At 57.2% G+C, this 21,163-nt stretch overlaps 4 protein-coding genes across 4 annotated transcripts; 2 read left to right on the top strand and 2 right to left on the bottom strand.

Annotated features, from left to right (window-relative positions):
• Positions 1-357: 357 nt before the first annotated feature.
• E0L32_005728 (uncharacterized protein) lies at positions 358-3,097 on the bottom strand (the record flags this gene model as incomplete). The annotated part of the gene is made up of 3 exons (XM_031140282.1): positions 358-750; positions 796-1,077; positions 1,163-3,097. The coding sequence occupies 3 exons, from the start codon at positions 3,095-3,097 to the stop codon at positions 358-360; spliced, it is 2,610 nt and encodes an 869-aa protein (XP_030995495.1).
• A 1,321-nt stretch (positions 3,098-4,418) lies between these two features.
• E0L32_005727 (uncharacterized protein) lies at positions 4,419-6,056 on the top strand (the record flags this gene model as incomplete). The annotated part of the gene is made up of 4 exons (XM_031140281.1): positions 4,419-4,443; positions 4,675-4,863; positions 4,950-5,762; positions 5,827-6,056. 4 exons carry the CDS (start codon positions 4,419-4,421, stop codon positions 6,054-6,056), a joined length of 1,257 nt encoding a protein of 418 aa, XP_030995494.1.
• A 1,132-nt stretch (positions 6,057-7,188) lies between these two features.
• On the top strand, positions 7,189-11,910 carry E0L32_005726 (uncharacterized protein; the record flags this gene model as incomplete). Its single annotated transcript, XM_031140280.1, has 5 exons — positions 7,189-9,269; positions 9,528-9,621; positions 9,929-10,263; positions 10,547-10,993; positions 11,052-11,910. 5 exons carry the CDS (start codon positions 7,189-7,191, stop codon positions 11,908-11,910), a joined length of 3,816 nt encoding a protein of 1,271 aa, XP_030995493.1.
• A 2,241-nt stretch (positions 11,911-14,151) lies between these two features.
• Positions 14,152-17,824, bottom strand: E0L32_005725 (uncharacterized protein; the record flags this gene model as incomplete). Its single annotated transcript, XM_031140278.1, has 3 exons — positions 14,152-14,157; positions 14,214-17,514; positions 17,589-17,824. The coding sequence occupies 3 exons, from the start codon at positions 17,822-17,824 to the stop codon at positions 14,152-14,154; spliced, it is 3,543 nt and encodes a 1,180-aa protein (XP_030995492.1).
• Positions 17,825-21,163: the final 3,339 nt, after the last annotated feature.

The following is a 21,163-nucleotide window of genomic DNA, read 5'->3' as shown; positions in this document are numbered from 1 at the left end:
TTAATACTTCTGTATATGGGGTGTTCTTTTGTTTTTACAAGACTCCGACTGACTCCATAGACCGACCTCCCGACGCAACCCAAGTGTGTCTCCAAGAAAAAGAAAAGAAAAGAAAACGTAACAAAAGACGCAGCTCTCCTCAAGAATGAACTCCCGAAGAATGATTTTAGGGGGGCAGAAACAAACCCACCCAAGGTAAAACAAAACACGGCCTCCACACCTCTATCACTTCCCTTCTTCTTCTTCCTCCTCCTCCTCTCTCCCTGTTTCTCTCTCTCTCCAGTTCCGGGATTCTGACAAGCATATGGGCAGGGCTGCTCATCAACCACCACGACGTGCTCGTAGCCTCCATCCAGCTCAGTCGTGTTCGACGTCCTCGTCCTCCACCGCCACAAGCTCCTTCACAAACACAACTTTCTCCTCGTCCTCCTCGTCCGCAAAGCCCTCGTCGTCTATGAAGCCGTCATCGTCTATGTGCATGGAGTCCTCATCGCCCGCGTAGCCCTCGTCTTCCACGTAGTCCCCATCTGACCCGTCGTCCTCGCTCTCGTCGTCATCCTCAGTGGTCTCGTCGTCCGTATCGTCCTCCTCCCCGCCGTATACATCCCCGTGGATGTGCTTGGACCTAACCTGGCTCGTAATCGCCCTGAGCTTCTCCTTCGGCAGCCGCAGCACAACGACAAGCTTGCAGTGGCGCTCCTCCCCATTCTCGCCCTCCTCCCGACTCCCGCCGCATCCGTCCTTGTGGGCCTACTAGGAGGGCGTGGATCCGGAGCGGGCGACGCGCTGGTCGACCTTCTCGCGGTGCTGCCTGTTCTTGAGATGGACCTCGAAGTTACCGACGCCCATCTCCGGGCCGGGCGTGTACAGCTTGCCCGGGCAGTCGAGGCAGCGGATGCGCGGCAGGTAGACAAAGGTCATATCCTCGGGGATCGGGGCGCCCGGGGCCGGCGCGGGCAGAGGCTGGTCCGTCTTGGCGTTGATGGCGCAGTAGCGCATGACCGGCTCGAACGAGTCGTTGGGCCAGGCCTGCGAGAGGGCGGCCAGGGCGTCGGTGAGCCATTGCGGAGGTGGGGGCTATAAGAAAGAAACGAGGGTTAGCGACATGGGAAGAGGTAGGAGACAAAGGGATTGGGGAGGCTAAAGTTCAGCCTGAGCTTACCGGTGGAGGTGCACTTTGGCCTGGTGGCGCGGGTGGAGGAGCAGGGACGCGGCCAAGCTGGCTCGCCGCGGGGACGGAGGACGGGGTTGAGGACTTGGAAGGCAAACCCTGGTTCAGGGCGGAGGGTGTGGAGGGAGGGCCCATGGAGCCGGTAGCCGCCGCACTCGGGGCGCGCTGGTGCTGGACGACGGGCGTGGGCATGCCCGAGGGCGTCGAGTGCTTTGACCTGACCTGGCTCGTGATCTTCTTAAGCTTCTCCTTGGGCAGCCGCAGCACGACAATAAGCTTGTCTGGCTCCTCGGTCGAGTCGCGCAGGTCGCGCGTGACCCGTCGGTTCGTCCGCGTCTCGTGGTGGTGTATGGTGCCCGCCTCGGGCGTCTCGGAGCGGCCGAGGTTGGCCATGCGCTGCTGGGCGGCCGATGCGGCGCCGCGCATACCCCTCGTGCGTGCGGTACCCTGGAGCTGCGACATGGCTGGCGAGTCGGGCGTCGAGTCGTCGCTATCTTCCGACTCCGAGAGGTCGCCGTCGCGCGCGGCGCGTTTCCTGCCTGGGCCGGCGGTGCCGGCGGCGCGCTTGTATAGCCTGCTCTCGTCCTCGTCCAGGGCGGCGCCGGGCAGCACCGAGGATACGACAAGCGTCCTGATAGTGCGTTGCCGCTCCTTGAGATCGGGCAGTTGTGGGCCGCCGCGCCGATTGACCGACCGCTTCTGGCGCCTCTGTTCTCGGGAGAATATGACCTCGTTCCTCTCCAGGTCCGCATCGCTGAGCTCGTATAGGTATGGCGCGTACTCCTTAGCCTGCTGCTGGGGCCGGAAGACGGTAGGTAGGGGTGAAGGGAGGAAGGCGGTGACGAGATCGGGATCCTCGATGGGGCGGCCGTCGAAGGGATGGCCGATGCTGTACAGACTACGGGTGAAAAGATGCGTTTGTTCCCTGATGCAGTGCGCTATCGCCGTCGTGAACTCGCCGGACAATGCTAGGTCGCGTGACATGCTCGCCGCGAACTCCTCGGGAGAGTTGTTGGGGTTGTTGATCTCCCACTCGAACTGATCTACCAACGTATGCTGGCCGATGGTGATGTTGAGCTTGACCAATATCCTCATCTCGTCGTTCTTGTAGGCCGAATACGGCAGCTCGGGGTCGAGGGCATCCTCTTCGGAGAAGACTATGGGGTAGAAATCGTTGAGCTGTTCTTGTATTTGCTGGAGGACCTGATCGTAGACGGGCTGCGCGAGGGGGGCCTTAAGGCCCATGTCTTCGATGAGATGAGCGGCAAAGACCTCGATGGGGACGACGCGCTCGTGTAGGTTCCAGGTGAAGGTGTCGCGCAGCTTGACCTTGTCCCAATCGACGTCGAGCCGCACAGGTACAAGCTCTTCGTGTTGCTCTGCTTGTAGCTTCATGTCCTTCCGGCTGTATTTTACAGGCTGGGTGGCCCTCCTCCCGGGGCGTGGCTTCATCTGGGGGTAGACGATCCTCGAAGGGCCTCCAGTCTCGGTGAAGCCGTTACCGTAGCCCTGGTAGCCCTCTCCGTAGAGCCTGGTAGTCGGGAACCATTGCTTGTAGTCCCTCCGCACGGCCATGTATTCCTTACTCTTGGCTAGCTGGTGGTGGAAGATCTTCTTCATGAGGTCCTGGGAGTTGTCCAACGCGGCGGAGTGGAGCCAGTCCCTTGTGATGAAGCGGTCGATCTCGAGTCTGTTGTAAGACTCCTTGTCGCGAATGGGCATGGCCATCTGTGCAGGGGAGGGCGAGGCGGCCTTGGAGGCCGGGGCGGCAGCACCGCCATCCTTGACAGACGAGGCTGCGCTGTTGGCCGCGCCGTCAGACGAGGCGGCGGCTTCGCCGGCGGCAGAGTGTGGTGCGGATGAGGATGCTGCGGCGTCGGGGCCGGTGGCAGAGGCTGGGGTAGAGGAGGCTTGGGCGGTGGCCATGGCGAACAGCAGAGTCGCCGCCGGGATGCGACGACCGGGAGAAAGAGCGCGATCCTGTGCGCGCGCAGGATGGCAAACGAGGACACGGGACGCGCAATCGATGAATTGGGAGGGAGGTTGTTTGCAGTGGTGGATGGCCGTCCCGTCCTGAAGGGCTGCAAAAAGATTATCGCGGTCTGTCGCTGGCTCTCGCAATTCGAATCGCGCGCAGCTGGCACGACTGGCGCTGGCGCTCCCTGATGCAGGTGCTTGATTGGATATTGGATTGGATGGGCACGAATGAGAGAAGAGCGGAGCGAGAGCGACGGGCTGGTTTCTCTGTTTGACCAGCGCCAGGCCAGGGGTGGCTGGGCGGTGAGGGAATCAACACTGTGGAGAGAGGTATTGTTTGCAGATGACTCATAGCGGACTGCAGGTGAATGGTGAGCATTGTACCGCATATACAGTGCATAAAAGTTCCAGTGTGCGGAGTACTCTGGTCGGAGATTTCCAGCGTTGACCGGCCTAAGTTTTGGCCCAATCACTTTGTCGTAAGCATCGTATAGTCGTACAGCGAGCCACTTTCCATTAGATACATTACTTTCGCTCCTGTTTCGCTGAAGCTTCCGCACCTCTGGTCGCAGATCCAAGTACTCGGCTAGGAAGGTCCTTCCTTACCTAATCACACTAGTCATTCTGGTACTTGGGTAGGTACCTAGGTTAGGTACTTTAGGTAGTACAAGAGCCTGCGAGGGCAACGAGGCCTGCCCCGAGTCCGCTAGAACCTACCTGGGTAACTAGGTACCCAGGTGGCTGGACCCATTGACTTTGCAGCACTGTCCAAAGGCTTGTGAAAGACCCAGCCAAGGCCCTTCTTGAAGGCGCCCTAGCCCAGACGATGACGAGCAATTCTTGGGTTCAAAAGCGGGCGTTATTTTTACCTAAAATGCCACGGAAAGAGGTACCTCCAGACAGCACACAAGCTAGCAAGGAAACAATGTACAATTGTTCCCTTATGTGGCCCCGGTGCTCGCCCACACAAAGTACACACAGATTTACACCCCTCCCCCGCCTCGCCAGTGTGAATGAATCGAATGAGAGCATTGGAAGAGAAAGCGAATAATAGCTGTGTAAGGGCCTAAAATACACACAAATCTCCGTCAATACTTTGCCTGCCGGCCACCACCTGCCACAGCTTCCCCTCCACTCTCGTCCCAGCTCTTTTGACTCGTTCGACCTTCCCTCGATCTTTTTACTTTTCCACCCATTCTCTCTGCCCTGCCCACTCCCCGACATTCTGCAGCTTTTTATCTGATCCGTTTCGTTGTATCAAACCGTCAAAATGGCGACCGAGGAGAAGGAGATCGGTAAGTCTTTGTGTGTATTTTTACATCTTCATGCAGTGCGAATGTACACGTGCCGGAGGGGTTGCTTTTGCAGGCGTGGACAAAATAACCCCACCATCATGGCTCAAGATGCTTGCAGGGTTTGCTTTGCAAGTCGCAAGCAAGCTGCGCAAAAGAGCATTGATTCTTTCGGCCCCTTTCAAAGTTTAGCGAGCAGCTCAAGAGACCGGGTCAGCTAACGGCCGGAGCCAGATTACACCCTCAACAACCCCGACACCCTGACCAAGTACAAGACCGCCGCTCAGATCTCCGAGAAGGTCCTCGCCGAGGTCTCCAAGCTCTGTGTCGCCGGCGCCAAGATTGTCGACATTTGCGACAAGGGCGACAAGTTGATTGAGGAGGAGGTCAGCAAGGTCTACCGCGGAAAGAAGATCACCAAGGGTATGTGCAGCTGTCGTGTGCCGTGTTGTCCCCCTTGACTACCGAGCCGAGATCAGTCCACTGACCGACGCTCCTCGACTGAACAGGCTTCTCTCACCCGACCACCATCTCTCCTAGCTCCTATGTCACTCCTTACACCCCTCTGAACTCGGACGAGTCCGAGGCCGCCACGGAGCTGCAGGCCGGCGAGCCTGTCAAGATCCAGCTGGGTGCTCAGATCGATGGCTTCGGCTCCATTGTCTGCGACACCATCCTCGTGCCTGCCCAGGACAAGGAGCAAGATGTTGTCACCGGCCGTCCTGCCGACCTCATCCTGGCCAACTACTATGCCAACGAGCTCCTTCTGCGACTCATGATCCCTCCTGGACTGCTTGCCCAGGGCACCGATGAGGAGAAGGCCAAGGCTGCGGCCGCCAAGGCCCCTACCCAGTCCAAGATCACCAGCCTGCTCGAGAAGGTGGCCAAGAGCTACGACTGCAACATTGTCGAGAGCACCACCTCTTGGCTGTTTGACCGCAACGAGATTGAGGGCCCCAAGAAGATCGTCCTGGCCCCTGCCGAGGGCGGCAAGGGCGAGGGTGTCCCCGCGGTTGGCGAGGTCTGGGGTGTCGAGATGGGTCTGAGCTTGGGATCAGGCAAGGTCAAGCAGCTTGACCAGCGCGCGACCCTCCACCGCCGCACCACCCAGACCTACGGTCTCAAGCGCCCGACCTCGAGGAAGATCCTTTCCGAGGTGCAGAAGAAGTTCGGCACCTTCCCCTTCAGCTTGAGGCAGCTCGAAGACGAGCGTGACGCCAAGTCTGGTGTTGTCGAGTGTGTCCGTGGCAACGTCTTCCGCCAGTATGAGCTGGTCGGCGACAAGGACGGCGCTCCCGTCGCCCGACTCCTGACCACCATTGGTAAGCCCTACCGACTACGGTCCCCTGAATCCCGCATCTCCCGCCGCTGACTCTCGTTCTATAGCCATTACCAAGAATGGCATCACCAAGCTGGGCAGTGCCCCTCCTCTGGACGTCAGCAAGTACAAGACGGACAACAAGATCACCGACGAGGAGATCCTCAAGATCCTTGAGCAGCCTCTGTCCAGGAACACCGGGAAGAGCAAGAGCAAGAACAAGAAGAAGAAGAAGCCCGCCAAGAAGGCTGCCGCCAAGGAGGAGAGTGAGGATGAGGAGGACAGCGACGACGAGTAAACGTCTGCTACTGACAGCGCAAAGGGGAGCGAAATGAAAAGCTTGCTTTTGGAGAGCTGGAGCACTATCTGGCTTTGGGTCCGGTCTGCCTCCCGTGATCGGCCCTGGCTGGTGCACCGATCGACGACTGCCTGTTGTGGAATCGCATGTGCTTTGGCCTTTTTGGCCTGATGATCGTTGCAATCTGAGCAAATACACAAGGGCACCCGGCATATGGGACAGCCGAACGCAACTTGCGATTTGGCTCTGCTCCTGATATTGATCCCTTTGAAGCTTTGATATAGCAACAGTCGAGAATGAAAAGAAAAGAAAGCAAAAACAGAAGCAAAGACAATTTTCTGCTCCATAATTTGACTTGACGTGACTCGACTTGGTATGCCAGCTCTTCCTTGAGGTGGAAAGATTATTTACATGAGGACCACTGAGCTCACATCCAAGGTCTAGTCGTCGAGATTCGACCAACCTACCCACGGCCACGGGAGGGTATGCATGGGAGGGAGGTAGCTGGGGGCTCACCGAGAATGTTCAAGAACAGTGTCAAGCCTGCTGTGCCATGAGAAGTGTGCGTCATGCAGTACAGGCCGCTTCCATCCTCAGGGGGGTGGTGTGTTGGTGGGCGGGCGAGGATGAGGGGTGGTGACAGAGCAGAATGGAATAGACAGGGCTTCGATTCACTGAGACAGGAGACGCCTCCTGCCAGTCAGTCACTGCCTGCTCCCAAGGCTGGGGCCCCTCCGGTTCCCTGGCGGCGACAAAGAGCCACATAATACTTATAGTGGGCAGAGAGCCTGGAGGCTGCACAATTTGCTTTTTCCCTCTCCTTCACTACAAGTAGATATAGCATGTGCATGCAGCAAAATGCAAATTCAATCAGATCAGGCGTGGGCGGTGGGCTTTTTGTGCTGTCGTGGAGTGAGTGTGCAGTGTGGCAGCTCCCGCGGAAGGTTAAGGTGGCGGACCCCCCCTGGTCCTCGAACTGGCTCTAGTTCGCGACCCGAGATTCCACTGCCCATAGCTCCTCCTACCCTTTTTCTCCCACACTCGAAACCCACGCGTTCCGTGCTAAGCAACGCGATTTCCCTCTCCCAAACCCATGCCCTAGACAAGCAGAGAAGTACTACAGACCCTCCCTATGCGTTTATCTGATCAGCGGGCCATTGCTAACCGTTTGCACAGGCGCGACAAAGAGCGTGTTGTCTTCGCTGCATTTGCGGGCAAAGGGGGGACGAACCGATTCACGATGCCGAGCACCGTCTCGTCCAACACGAGGGCCACGCGCTCCAGGCTCTCCAGTCCGCAGAGGAAACCCAACGGGGCTGCAGAAGCTGCCCCGGCGTCGAACGGTACGGAGGGTTCCAAGAAGACTTTTATGCAGAAATGGCTCGAGCCGCCGCTCCAGAACAAGGCGAGCTTTCAGGAGATAGGGCTGCAGCGTCACGGCGTGGTGGAAAACATGGCCCCTCTCGGGACTCTTCCCAAGGCAGCCATGTCCAAGAAGCTGATTGCGGCCGCGGTGAGGGAGTCTTCCGTGGGACAGGACACCAGCACGCCTGTGAGCAAGAAGATCATCCTTAAGAGGCCCAACACCACCAACAATACGCCTGCCGCTGCTGTCGTCGCCGCGCCCACCGAGCAGGAGCCCGAGGCGTTGACGGTGCCTTCCAAGCGACGCAATTATTCTGCCAAGGTGGCAGAGGACGACGACGACGACGGGGATTACAAACCAAAGTCGTCGGGTGCCGTGCATCAGTCTGCCGCCACTCCCTCCTCACCTTCGGCGGGGCGGATCAAGGTCACCCGCAGAAGCCTGGCGAAACCCAGCCCTTCGCGGTCGGCTCCGGACTCGCTGCACCACACCACCACCACCGCGGCAGACGAAAATCTGCCACGGAGCGAAAACCAAGAGAACGTCGACAAAGTGGTCGAGGCTGCCGTGGACGAAGCGCTACGGCATTTTCGCTACCCTACCGCGTGGGCCCTCAGGACCCTGTATGACGAAAACTCATCAAATCCTCACTTTGTGTCCATGTTTGAGCAGGTCTTCCAACAGACCGCCACCTCAGAAACCCTCAGGAAATTCCAACGCCTACTCCACGACAAGAAAAAGGAAGGCAAAAAGGGCAACAAAGGTTGTTATTATTTTGTGCCGCCTTCCACCAACAGTCGCTTCACCCCCCACAAACCCCGACCCGCACCCTACGGAGATCTCGTCAAGCTCGAGCTGCCCAAGATGAGCGCTTCCGAGCCTGACGCGCATGTGAGCAAGAAGCTCAAGACGGGCAAGACGCGCAGCACGCCTGCCAGCGGTAAGAAGGCCGGCAGCCACGGCGTCAACGGCAGCAGCCGAGCCCACCTCGAGTCGCCGCTGCGCAATCGCGGCCAGCGAGCCCTGTCGGTCGGCAGCGACTCGTCACTGTCCTCGGCCCAGTCGGTCTCGCATCCCGACGAGTTTGGCGACGAGGAGATGGAGGACGAGGAGGACCGTGGCCGTGGTGGTGCCGTGGCTGGGCGGCCTAGCGCACCCGGAGGCTCGCCCTCTCGCGCACCAGCCGCGACCCAGCCAATAGCGTCCAGGGTGCGCTCTGTGGCAGCAAAAAAGAATGGGGACGTGTCTCCCACACCAAACCCGAACTCTCCCTCCTCCATCCCAGACTCGGCTGCTCCCGGTATGCCTGCTCTTGTGGACGATCCCGTTTCCTTCCCCAACCTGCAGCCCGCAACCTCGTCGAGAAAGACGCGTCGGAGCGAGAAGGCCTCCCCTTCCCCTGCGCCCGCCGCCCTCAAGTTCCCCAGCAGGTTTGGACCTCCCGACGAGACGGACCTGAGATCCCAGTACCGGAACTCGTCGCGCAACTGCTCAGAGAGCCTTAAGAACGCCCCGGAGAGCTTTGTGCGTGGCGGTCGTCAGAGCCACGGCCGTGACAGCTCTGTGCCGGCCAAGCGCAAGGCCGCCAGGGAGCTGGATGAAGCCGAGGTGGCTACGCCCAAGCAGCAGCAGCAGCTGTCGCAGCAGTCGCGCGGGCCCACGACGCGAAGCACCAGGTCCTCGCGGAAGCGGGCTCACGATGATGTCGATGATGAGGCATCGCCCACCTCCCTCATCTTCCCGCCACCGCCAGAGCCGTCGAGCTCGCGCATGAACTCGCGAGCGGGAACGCCCAGCAACCCTCGCGCCAGCAAGAAGCCGCGAACTGGGCCTCGAGTCAAGAACTCGTAAGTGCTAATCCCCCCCCCTCTACCTGTGGCATTATACATGAGAGTCGTGGAGATGGATGCTTTGATGATTCTACGCGTTTCCTTGGATGAGTGCGCTTGGCGTGTGGCCGGGCTACGCTACTTGGGATAATGTGATCAGCTTTCTTTCTCGGGGTGCGAGAGGGCCAGAGTCATCATAGCAAGGGAGACCACACGTTTAGTTCCACGGGACTACTCAGAAAAGGACAAGATGCTGACATATTTTCATATTCGCAGGCCCATGAAGAAGAAGGCAGGCCCGTCAGCAGGTGTTCCCCGGGCCAGTGGAGAGCGTGGCAGTCCTGTCCCCAACGGACCCTCAAACAACCAGGTGAGTTTCTGGCACTGCAAACAAATTTCATCTCTTTCCATCGGTTTCCATCACGTCGGGAAGGTTTTCATCTCCTTCCTGTCATTCTCTTTGTTGGCATGTGGCTTTTTTTGTCGATGATGATACACCCAGCATCCGTGGTAGAGGGGATCAGCCAGCCAGCCAAGCACCCAGATTTTTTCCCACTAGCCCGGGCGATCTGCCATCATTTACCCAGTCCTCAGCCCCCCCCCCTGCGTGCCCGTTTCTGTTTCACATCCCAAAACAAGCCTGCCAATCCTCCATGACTGACGATTATGACTCTCAGGATGAGAATGACGATTACTGCTCATCCTGCGGCGGTAACGGCGAGCTGGTCTGCTGCGACGGATGCACGCGGGCGTTCCACTTCAAATGCGTGGATCCTCCGCTGCTCGAGGGCGCCCTGCCCGACGAGTGGTATTGCAACGTCTGTCTCGTTACCCGAAACCCCGCAGCCTTGACGCAGCACTCGGGCTGCTTCAGTACTCTCTTGAACATCATCGAGAAGAAGAACTCTAGTGCCTTTCGACTTCCGGCCGATGTTCGTGGCTACTTCGAGGGTGTCAAGACTGGCACCGACGGCGAGTACGAGACTGTTGCGCCGCCCGCCTCCAAGACCAAGTAAGTTGATTGCTTCTTATTTCCTTCCCCCTTTGTTCCATTTTCCTCAAAGGACTGCCGCACACAGCGTCGCGGTGTGTGCCGCCCGCGCCACCATTACCCCCCAAAATAAAGTTGCAAGGAACATGCTTCCAACGAATCTCGTTGGTCCAACGGCAATTCTATAATGTCGCCCTTCCCCTTGCTATCTTGTCGGACATGTGTCCACGTGTATCGCTCAGCCCCCCAGTGGTTGTGCTGTCTCGCTGGACATTGTAGAGACTAACGAACATCATCGCTACAGGAAGCGTGGAGTCTACGACGATCCTCCAGACTTCTTCAGGATCCGCACTCCGGAGGGCAGGGCTACTCTATGCCACAACTGCAGTACTTCGGCCACTGACAACAGGCCTATCATACCCTGCAGCCTGTGTGGTCTTTGGTGGCACATTGACTGCCTCGATCCTCCGCTTGCCAACCCTCCTGTCTTGAGGACTTGGGTGTGCCCTGCGCATGTCGACGATCTTCTTGCCGAGCTGCCTGATAGTCTGGCTCCGGCACACAAGTTCCGGAAGATTAAGGGTGCTTCCGTGATCAAGCCAGCCTTCCGCCGTGGCACTGTCAACAATGGCTTCGTCGAGGTTGACGATGACTCGGAGACGGACGCCGCTAGCGGATGGAAGGATGTCGGCAGCTTTGGCCGCTTGTACCGCCTGCCCGCCACGGGCGTCAAGCTCGACTTTATCTCCAAGTAAGCCTGAATGATCCTTTCGGGCAAGCTGCAGAACGATTACTGACCACTTTCACAGAGTCCGCGAGAAGCGTCGGTTCAGAAAGTCGACGAAACCGGTTGAGCCGGTCCCGCCACGTCATGACGCTGTGCCGAGCCAGCCCGCGCCACAGCAGGACTCTTATCTCCGAAACCCCCAGCTTATTGACCAAGCTCTGGCTACGGACAACCTCCGAGCCGCAACCGGACAGGTCGATCTTCTGGTTGAGGCAATGCTGTCGGAGGCTAACCCGAGCATTCTTGCCGTCATGGCCCGCGGCAATGCTCTCAGCATCGCGAATGACGACGAGATCGCTACCGCTGATCTCCAGTCTCTCCAGGCTGCCCGCGCCCAGATGGAGGCCATGATGGCGAGAATTGACCAGAGGCTCCAGGCGGCAAACACTCGGCCTGCTCAGGCCCCTGTCGAACAACAGGAGCAGCAGGGCGGTACTGCCAAGAAGGATGTGTCGACTCCCACAGTCACCACGCCTGAGCCGGATGAGCCAGTCCCATCTATCAAGGACCAAGAAGCTGGTGCCGATGACATTGTCGTCAAGACGGACGGCAACTCTCCTGCCAATGCAGACATTGAGGACGTCGCCATGGCCACCCCAGCAGCTACTACTGCCACCGAGGAGAAGCAGGACATGGCCGACATCGACATGGCGAGCAACCCTGGCGATATCCCGGGCGACGGAGAGACCCCCAAGGCCAAGAAGACCAGCACCAAAGATACTGAGAAACTGGACGCCATGCTGACGCCCTCTACTTCTCCCATGGCCACCCAGGCCGATGCTGATGCCAACACTGATGGCGGCAAGATTATCGAGCCTGCTAAGCCCGACGTGGTCGAGAAGTCCGAGGCTGGAGCAGACTGGGACATGCGCATGGACTGAGCCCACAGCGTGCTATCCTCTCTCAAGATCGTACCAGGATTGGCAGACCCTTGATTACCCGGTAATAATCCGACACCGCTACTAGATTCCCATTTTTTTCTTTTCCTCTTCCTTTGCTACGACAACACGACATGACACACGAGGCGAAACATTATCTCGCCTCTACGGATCTTGTTCTATTGATGCATCATATTCATACAACACGTTTCCTTGCCTATCATCATCACACTAGGTCCCTCCACTCCTCCTCCTTCCTGGCTTGAGCAAGGCATTGATTTAGCTTGGCAACGCCGGATGAGAAAAAAAGGCAAGGGGGGTTCCTCTCCTCAGCATGATTCATTACAACATTACGGGCGTTTTCATCTACGGAAATGAGGGAAGAAGGGAAAAAGGGTCATAGAGAATCGGGGGTTTCCAAGACGGGAAGCGCAGGAGGGGCAACAAATATGGTGCTCAACTCGCTCTCTCCCTCTTTACAAAAAGCTCCCCAGGTATTTCTTTTTTTTTTCATGATGGCACTTCTTTATTCCATCGTGAGGTTATCATCATCTCTTATCTCTCTTGTCTATGTCTCTGACAAGGCAGAGAAGGAGGAAGACATCCAGTTCTTCCTAGCTTTTTTTCCTTTTCCCCAGTTTGTAATTCTACACCAACCATCATAGGTAGTCAGTCAGGTCGAAAGGGGAGGGGAAAGCGAATCAAAGATATTTCTGAGCACAGAGCGCCCGCTCCTGCTGCGGCTCCTAGTGACATGCCTGCCTGCTCGTGGTGACGAATGTTCGAGCGCACTGCGGTTTTGTTGCTCCTTTTTTAATATGACTTGTTATCCCAGTCTGCTGCTACTGCTACTGCTGGTGCTGCTCTTTACCAGACTCCCCTTTCTTGTCCTTTTGACCATATAGGCAGGGGAGTCTCAGAATCAAGAACCTTGCCAACACGCCTGCCGTGTGAAGACTGCGTAGCGCAGGCAAGCATGTTGCTGCAAGGACCTTCTTCGAGGGCATGTCTCCGAGGATTCCCCAGCACTCACGGATCAATCGCGATTATTCAAGACAAAAGACCCGGTAATTCAAATCTCTCGCAGGTGATCAGGGCCCAGAGAGTGGGATTGGAATGTATGCTTGTATCTCGATAGAATCGTTTTATCATATCATGACAAGGGAAAGAAAGAAAGAAAGAAGAAGGAGAAAAGGGCAAATATGTAATGTAGTCTAGAGTCCAGTACAAGAGTCTTCGCGACGAACAGACTCGGATAGGGAACGGGTGGCCTCGACAACCACCACTCACTCTCCTGTCTGTCTGCGCCTTTTCTTCACGACAAAGCATATACACACGATGATCGCACGTACAAACGCGGAACCCCCCCTTCCTTCCTTCTAGCACACTGGGTAGAGAGAGAGCCAAAGAGCAAACAACAAGGAAAGCTCTCGCTAGAAGTCTGTCATTCTGCCGTCCTCTGCGATACAACGAACCGGCACACACCTAGGTACATAGAACTTCGCTGCCCGCAATCTTTCCGTTTCGAAAACTTTCCGCTATTTCGCTCCGGAACCAAAAGAAGAAAAAAAATAACAGGCCACATATGATGGGCAAAGGGTAAGAGAAAGAGGTAGAGAGAAGGGTGTGGAGGAGAGGAGAAGAGAGAGGGTGAGCAAGGTAAAAAAGCGAGTGTGGTATAGTAATGCATATATACGTCTCAAGAAACACACTGGTTTTTCCCCCCCCCCTTTCGTCTTTTTTTCCCGTCCTCCACGATTTCGTCGTACCTTTCCTGCCGAGAGAAAACAAAAGTACATCATTTCCCCCCTTCCTTCGCCTAAATCATCAACCCCCCCATCTTTTGTATGTGACACCCTCCGTCTCATGAGAAAGATGTAGATGACTGAGGAGGCCCCAAAGAACAAAATGGTTTCAAGAAAGTCTTGCCTCTCCTAGACAAGACAAGCTCTACAAGAATTGAAAAATGTGATAAATGAATAATCACCTCGCAGAGGTTGATTATTTTGGAGAGTCGTCCAGGAGCCTCACATCGTTGCCCCCGTAAAAAACTCAAACAAAGGCCACTAGTCTGTCCGTCGTGTGCATTGCTGCATGCAGTAGGAAGCATGACTGTCCGTCTCTCTCTCTGGTCCCGTAGTCTATGTGCAGTTATGATTGCGAGGAGAAGGGTGTCCTACAAGAAGATGGAGGGCCGATCCGATTCCGGTTCAGCTCACTCTCAGCACGGAGGTGCAAACAAAATCATCTCTGTGCAGGCATTAGCCACTCTGCGTGCCGTCACATTGCCCGGGATCTTGACTTACCCGTCCACGTCTGGCGTTGACCCCCTCCTGCATGTACGCCATGTTTTGCGCGCCACCCGCCATGCCACCATACCCATAGCCTCCCATGCCCATGCCATAAGCGGCGGCAGCTGGGGCCGCGAATCCTGGGGCGCCATTGGGCATCGCCGGCATCTGCGTGCCGGGAGCAGGGATCGGGCTACCGTTGGAGAGGCCCGGGTTGCGGTACTGGTCGACCGAAGGGCTCGGGCTGCTGAACCCAGCGGCAAAGCCGGCCTGCATTGGCGGGAAGAAGTTGTTCATCGGCGGCGTGCCCCGAGACATCATGTTCTGCTGGTACTGGAGCTGCTGGACGTTGACAGAGGCCATCGTGGGGGTGCCAGCGCCGTACATCGAGGTCTGAGGGGCGCCATACTGAGGGAATTGCTGCAGACCAGGCTCCACACTGTCGCTTCGAGGCATGCCGTAGGCCATGTCGTAGTTGGAAGGCGCAGCGTTCTGGGCCATGGCATTGTAGTACTGGCTGTTGTTGCTGAACTGTGCCTGGGCAGCCTGCTGCTGCTGCTGCTGTTGCTGCTGCTGTTGAGCCTGCTGAGACTGCTGGTTGTGGTGATGGTGGTGTGAGTTCATGTTGTTTTGCCTCGACGCAGGTCGCTGACGCTCGTTGGTCGAGCTGTGGTCGCGAGAACCACTACCACCGCCACCGCTCCTGGTCGACAGGCCGACTTCGTCCATGAGACGCTTGTAGCCCTGGCCCGGCTGTGCCTTGATGCGGATCAAAACGTTCTTGACATTCTCGACGACTTGACCACGGATGCTCTCGTCGAAGAACGGGGTAGTCAGAACTTTGAAGATCAAGGTTGCGCCGCACGAGTGGTCGCTCAGAATCGCCTCCAGAACCTGGTCGTTCTGAGTGAAGAACAGCGCCTTGAGTATCGTGTCTCGAGCCTCCGGTTCGGCCTTCTGGTTAATAACCTTCAGGACAGTCAGGTAAGCAACCTTGTGCGTACACAGGTGGACAAGATATGGCACCAGCTGGGGCGAGAGCACGGTCCGGCGCTGGGGGAACGTGCAGGTGTCCAGGAACCAAGTCAGGAGGAGGGCGCCATTGGCATTGGTGGCGAGCTGGACGCTGTGTAGAGCGATGGCTGCCGCGAGAAGCCTCTGCTGATCCTTAGTGGCATGGTGACTCTCCACGCAAGCGCGCATAGCCCGGGCGCCGTAACGGCCCTGCGCTATCTCCCACATTCTACTAAGCATAGTCTCGAAGATGAAGTCGTTGTACGGAGCCCCAAATTTGAGGCAGCCCTGTAGAACATAGTTGCCGTACTGGTCCAGGAACAAGGGGATGGTGTAAGGACGAAGATGCTCCACGATCTGCATCATCTGGGCAGGAGTCTTGCACACGTCAATGATCTTCTGCGCCGCCCAAGTACCGTTCTTGTGCACACCGATCTCCGCCATATGAGGTGCGATCTCGGTCAGCATGGCATCCCGCAGCTCATCAGAGCAGTGCTCGAATAGCTTCTGCACCACCGTGTTGCCGAGATAGTCAGAAGCCAACTCGGCAATCTCCGGCAACATGTCGACAGCAACGTTCTCGATTTCAGCTTGGGAGAGGCTCTGATTATCAATCCTCTTGCGGATGTCGCGGAGCTTAGGGGCATCGTGTACGCGGGTGTGCAGGGGCTCCTTGATCGGCGGGATCTCGTCTATAAAGTTCTTAAAATCGATAGACTGCTGGAGGTTGCGAGAGATACGGAATGATTCCTCATCCGTGGCTCCGAATTGCTTGACGATGCTCAGTATGTCTGCCGTCATCTCATGCAAAGGGGCTACCCGGGGAGTGGCGTTGGATGCCTGGGGGGCCGGTGCGGTGCTGGCAGCACTGGCGCCGGTCGCTTGAGAGCTGTCCTGGCCCTTCATGAAAGGATCAGGGCTGGGGGACGGGAATGCGCCGTCGTGACCTGGGGTGTTGGACGCCGAGGGAGGCTTGGCAAAGTTGATCCGGATGGGACCGGCGCCAGGGAAGATCTCCTTGCCGTTCATGCCAGCCTTTGCGGCAACAGCGCTATCAACTCTTTCAAAGTTGACGAAACCACAGCTCTTGTGCGTCAGGACCCTTGCCGACGAAATGGGACCGTACGACTTGAACATCTCGGTTAGAGTCGACGTGGTCGTAGAGGTCGGGATGCTCCCGAGCCACAGGGCACTGGTGGGACCCTCCAGTCCTTGCTCATCAGCACTCAACAGCCCATTGTTGCGGCTGTTGGATCTGCCGAGCGACATGGCAGCGACAGCTTGCGGGAGATCGTCGTACTCCTTCTCATCCTGGAGCCGAATGTCTGCGGCTGTGATGCTGCTGTCTAGGCGAGACGGAGTCGGGTAGAAACCACGTATGAGTCGCGAGCCAGGGAGATCCAACACGCCGGCTGTTCGCGCACGCGGCCGGTTGACAGCCGCCTGAGTGGCGAAAGCCTGAACTGCAAGGTTGTGGTTGTGAATCGCGGCATTAGTCGCGGCCAGTTGGTCTTGCAGGTGGGCATACTGGCTCTCCAGCGTCATGCTATCGACGTCAAACTGATCGTCATCATCCTCATCGGCATACTTGTCCTTGTTGTTGACCGAGTAGGACCGGAACCGGTTGGCAGATTTGGTCTCTGCCAAGGCCGGGTGGTACGGGACTGCAAGGGTCGCCCGGGTCTGTTGCGGTGTTTCAGCAAGGCCCAGGTAGTCCAGAGTCCGCATATGGACGTCAGTCTCGGCAGTTCCCTCCCTGGAGAAGGCTGACTGCGCAGGCGAGCTTGGGCCATTAGATCCAATGCTGGCGATGCTTGCTAGAGTCGAAGCCCTCTCACGGCCGGTGGGGTTCCAGCTACTGAACAGCGACGGACCGAAGGGCGAGTTCGTGCCTGGTATGTGGGCGAAGGGGCTGCGTTGGGGCATCGAGCCGGCACGGAGGCGCGAGAGCAGGGTTGTGTGTGTGGCAGCACTATCGGCGGGCTCGAGGCCCGGAGAAGGCGACTTGAAGGGGCTCTGGGAGGGCGTCGGCCTGGAGGATTTGGAAGCCATCTGCTGCATGTTCAAGAGACCATTGCCTGCGCCACCAGGAGAAAATCGAGAGGGGACGGTACCCGCGCGAGCGCGGCGCGTCTGCGGGAGACTGTCTGGAGTGGGGAGCTGGGCAAAGTCGGGGAAGCCGTCTGTAGGAGACTCGGGGATGTTTTCGCGCAGTGGCGTCGAGTTTCCGCTGGTAGGTGGACCACCCCATGGGTGTAGAGGCATTCCCGATATGCCCTCCTGAGCCTGGATTTCACGGGCTCTAAGCAAAAGGGACAGTGTCGTTAGCAACAACCATGAAGTACAAGTTGAAAACATAATCAGCTCAAAACGTACCGCTTCGAGAACAGCCTGCTGGAAGCACCCATCTCGTGCGATGGAGAACCAGCCCCGGATCGCGTGGCACCAGACATCTTGGCCGTTGAGGATAGGCCAGGAGGCAAGCCGAAAGGCGACCGGATGGCACTGCCGACCGAGTCGACGGGAGATGTGTTGGAGGTGGGGGATTGGGTCCGCCCTTGGCCCTGGGCGAAGTGGCCGATCGTCAAGTGATCAGATCTAGAAGATGACATTATGGATTATGGTATTCGGCCTCATCAGGTCCGACACGAGAAGCGCTGCTGCTCGGGACGAAATCGTATATTATCGTCCAATCAACTGCTGGCTGGAGCCAGTGTCGCAGGGGCAGGCGTCCGGGTCGACGTTTGTAGAGGCGAGTCTCTTCGGTCGTTCGTAGGGGAGAATCGGGGCTTAGCTTGGAGCTCGAAAAAGTGCTCCCGGGTCCTGAATAAGCTGCGCCCACGAGCTGGGGTCAAAGGCCAGCAAAGACTTGGCTGAAGGAGTGGCTGGCCGGAGGTGGATCCGACCGATATCGTCCAGATCACAAACTGATGGCGCAGTGAGATCAATGTCCTCCCTTGAGGTCTCCTTGGCCGAGGGAATTGTTTGAGGGTTGTTGAGACAAGCAGCTCGTGCGTGGCAATGGGAGCAGCTGCGCAGGCGAGCAAAGGAATGTCGGAGAGGAGTTGGGGACTGGCCGCGGCCGCAGGGCTGATCGACGAGGATCTAGAGACGATTGCTGCTGGCAAGGTTGGACGAAGCCACCGTGAGGAGTTTATTTGGGGTTGGCAGGGTCGTCAAGCAGCTGGTTGAACGGTCGATGTCTGGGAATAGTCTAGATTGGTGGTGTTGCTTCCCCTAGCTTCCTGTGACCCGCAAAGAGATGTGTCTTGCTCGATCAAGGGGGAAGAGGGGCGTGGACTCGGTTGCAAGACACAGAGAGCGACGCAAAAGAACAAAGGTCACAGTTCAATATACAGGCTGCATTAGATGGAATCGAGCCTGGAGAAGAGTAGAGGGCATATAACTGCGAAAGATGAGGAATGGAGAGAGGGAAAAAAAGGAAAAGCAAGGCGCTTTGGTCTGGGTGCCTGACTAGGAGGAGGTGGAAGGTTGGTAGGTCGAGTAAAGCAGTAGAGGTTGGAAAAAACGGGGGGTTGCGTGAGAGTTTGAGCAGGTCCCAAATTGGATGGGATGGAGATGAGATTGGTTGATTGGGGGAAGGGAAGAGAGGGATGCATGTACTTCACGGTTGCTTCTATGGAGTCTGTTAGAGAGGGCCGCCGCCCGCTGTCCACTGACCGACCACTGTCCGCTGTCCGTTGCGGGCGCTGGAAAGTCCAGTAAAGTTGGCGAGTACAACAACACTGGACTGCTATTCAACACGAAGCTCGCTCAGGTACATCCGCCGCAGCAAGTTTTCCTGGGTTGACAGGGGTTGCTGCTGACTTAGCCCGGTCTAGCTTGGGTTGGACCGGGCTTTGCAGGGCTGTCCCTCAGGTAAGGTACCTGAATGGCGCTGTATGGACAGAGAGCTTGGTGCCACTTATAAGGATCAATGATGCCGTGGGCTTCACGGGGCAGGGGTCCGATGCCCGCCACAGCCACCAGTCAAAGGCCCTCAAAGTGCCCTTTTCTTGTCCTTTTGTGTCAGTTGTGCCTGTGCGTGTACCTGTGCCAGTGCCACTTTGGCCCCCCTTTCCCAGCGGGTGGTCAGTGTCCACAGAGGGGCCACGGCCAGGATGGGTGAAACTGGCCATTGGAATGTCGTCGTCGTCCTCCTCGACTCGAGATCCATATCAATCTACGGAGCAGGTAGTCTACCTACTCTGGAAGCACTTTTCTTTTTTTCTTCTTTACTTCCTCTCACCGGCGGAGAGAGAACCGGGACTGGTGTTTGTAAGGGAGCCACGCGGTTCCATGAAAGGGGTTTTCCGTATCCTTCTTCAGCTGGCCATGATTCGTGGCCACACCCTCTCCCTCACTGACTGCAGCTCCGATCTCAAGAAAATCTGCCAGTGTACAAAAGCCACCTGTCAAGTGAGTGCTGCATTTTTCTCCGGATGTCACGAGACAGCGACACAGCGGCATTTTCTTGGTGCTTGCATGCGTGCGTATAGGTGTGCAATATCCAGGTCCCGTTTGGCAAAAGGGCTCTTCTCCCCCGAAAAAAGATGATCCCCCTCTCTACCCCACTGAGCAAAAGAGATCCTGCGGCAGAGCGACATGCAACGGGGGCACATAATCTGGAAAAGCCAGGCTTTCATGCAGACAAACAAGACAGATCCACGCATGTCAGAACCAGGCCTGGCCGCCAATCTGGGTGATCGGAGCCGCGCGCCCCCAAACCAATCGGGCCAGCCGCCCAGCATTCTGCTTTCCAAGGGCCCCAAGGTTGCCCCTTGCTGCTGCCAATTGCCCTTCCGCTGTTGAGGCTGCTTACCACCTGAGTACACCTACCTCCACTATCTATATCTGCTGGCCTGAAAAGAGGGCCCAGGTTCCTTCACATTCTGACCATCAAGGGGGTGGGGGTGGTGGTGCTTGTCCGCAATGCATCCTGTCAGAGCGATACGATTTCAGACAAAAGTCCAAAAGGGCACATGGAGAACAGGGGCAGATCTGGGGAACCCATCATCTCCAACGTTGCGCCCGACGCCGTGTTTGGCAAAGGGCAAAGGGGCCCAGGGACACGTAAAACAACCGTATTGCAATCTCACTTATCAGGGGCACCAGGAATGTGTGTACACGGTGTCTGTGACGAGTGAACTGGCTCATTCCGGGTTCCCCCACGACGACGACGACGACTGTTTGAGCATAACTACCTACCTGTAGGTACTTCGTAAGGTATGTACGGAGTCTAGGTACCTGCCAGAGTATTCCATCCCATCAAACAGACAAACAAACAAACAAACCACTTGGGACGAACAGGGACAGACCATGAATGAATGGCCCATACCCAGGCAGGCCCCCCTAACTACACCATACGAAGTCCATCACTCGTTGATGGCCGCGGCCGGGCCAAAGACACGAAAGAAAGAGAGTAGACTTGTGGACCAGTCACGATGGCCGCAGCTCTCAACCGCAAGACCACACGCCTCCAAAGGACGTACCTCCTGTACGTCGCCCCCTCAGGAATTCTACCAACTTCATGCGGGAGCGAGGGGTGGCCCGCCCAATCAGGCCCGAGAGCGGCCACTCTGTTAGAGGATCTGCTCAGATTCTGAAACATCGCCCTAGCTGCGTGTCCTCCCGCATGAATCGGAAGCACAAGTGCGCTTTTCTGGTCTCCTCTTGCTTTCGAGCACACACACACACACCCCTGCCTCACTAGCTGGATCTGCACAGCGTGCTCAATCACACCCGGCCTTCCTTGCCCTGGTCTGACTGGCACGGCTGGCCCTGCCCCGATTTGCCCGCTTGTGAGATTGCAGGGCTTCACCCCGAGGCCTGAGGGGGAGGAGACAACAGGGAAGCTTTGCCAGATTCACTTCACATACAACCGACCGCTTGTTCATAATGGTTGAGTGTGTTTGGTCGCTTATCTGCAACCCCCCAAAAGCACAATTTCT

The sequence above is a fragment of the Thyridium curvatum genome (assembly GCF_004353045.1).
Source record: "Thyridium curvatum strain D216 chromosome Unknown NODE_31_length_406039_cov_82.875441, whole genome shotgun sequence".
Taxonomy (NCBI): domain Eukaryota; kingdom Fungi; phylum Ascomycota; class Sordariomycetes; order Thyridiales; family Thyridiaceae; genus Thyridium; species Thyridium curvatum.
This window is presented reverse-complemented; position numbering and strand designations above follow the sequence as displayed.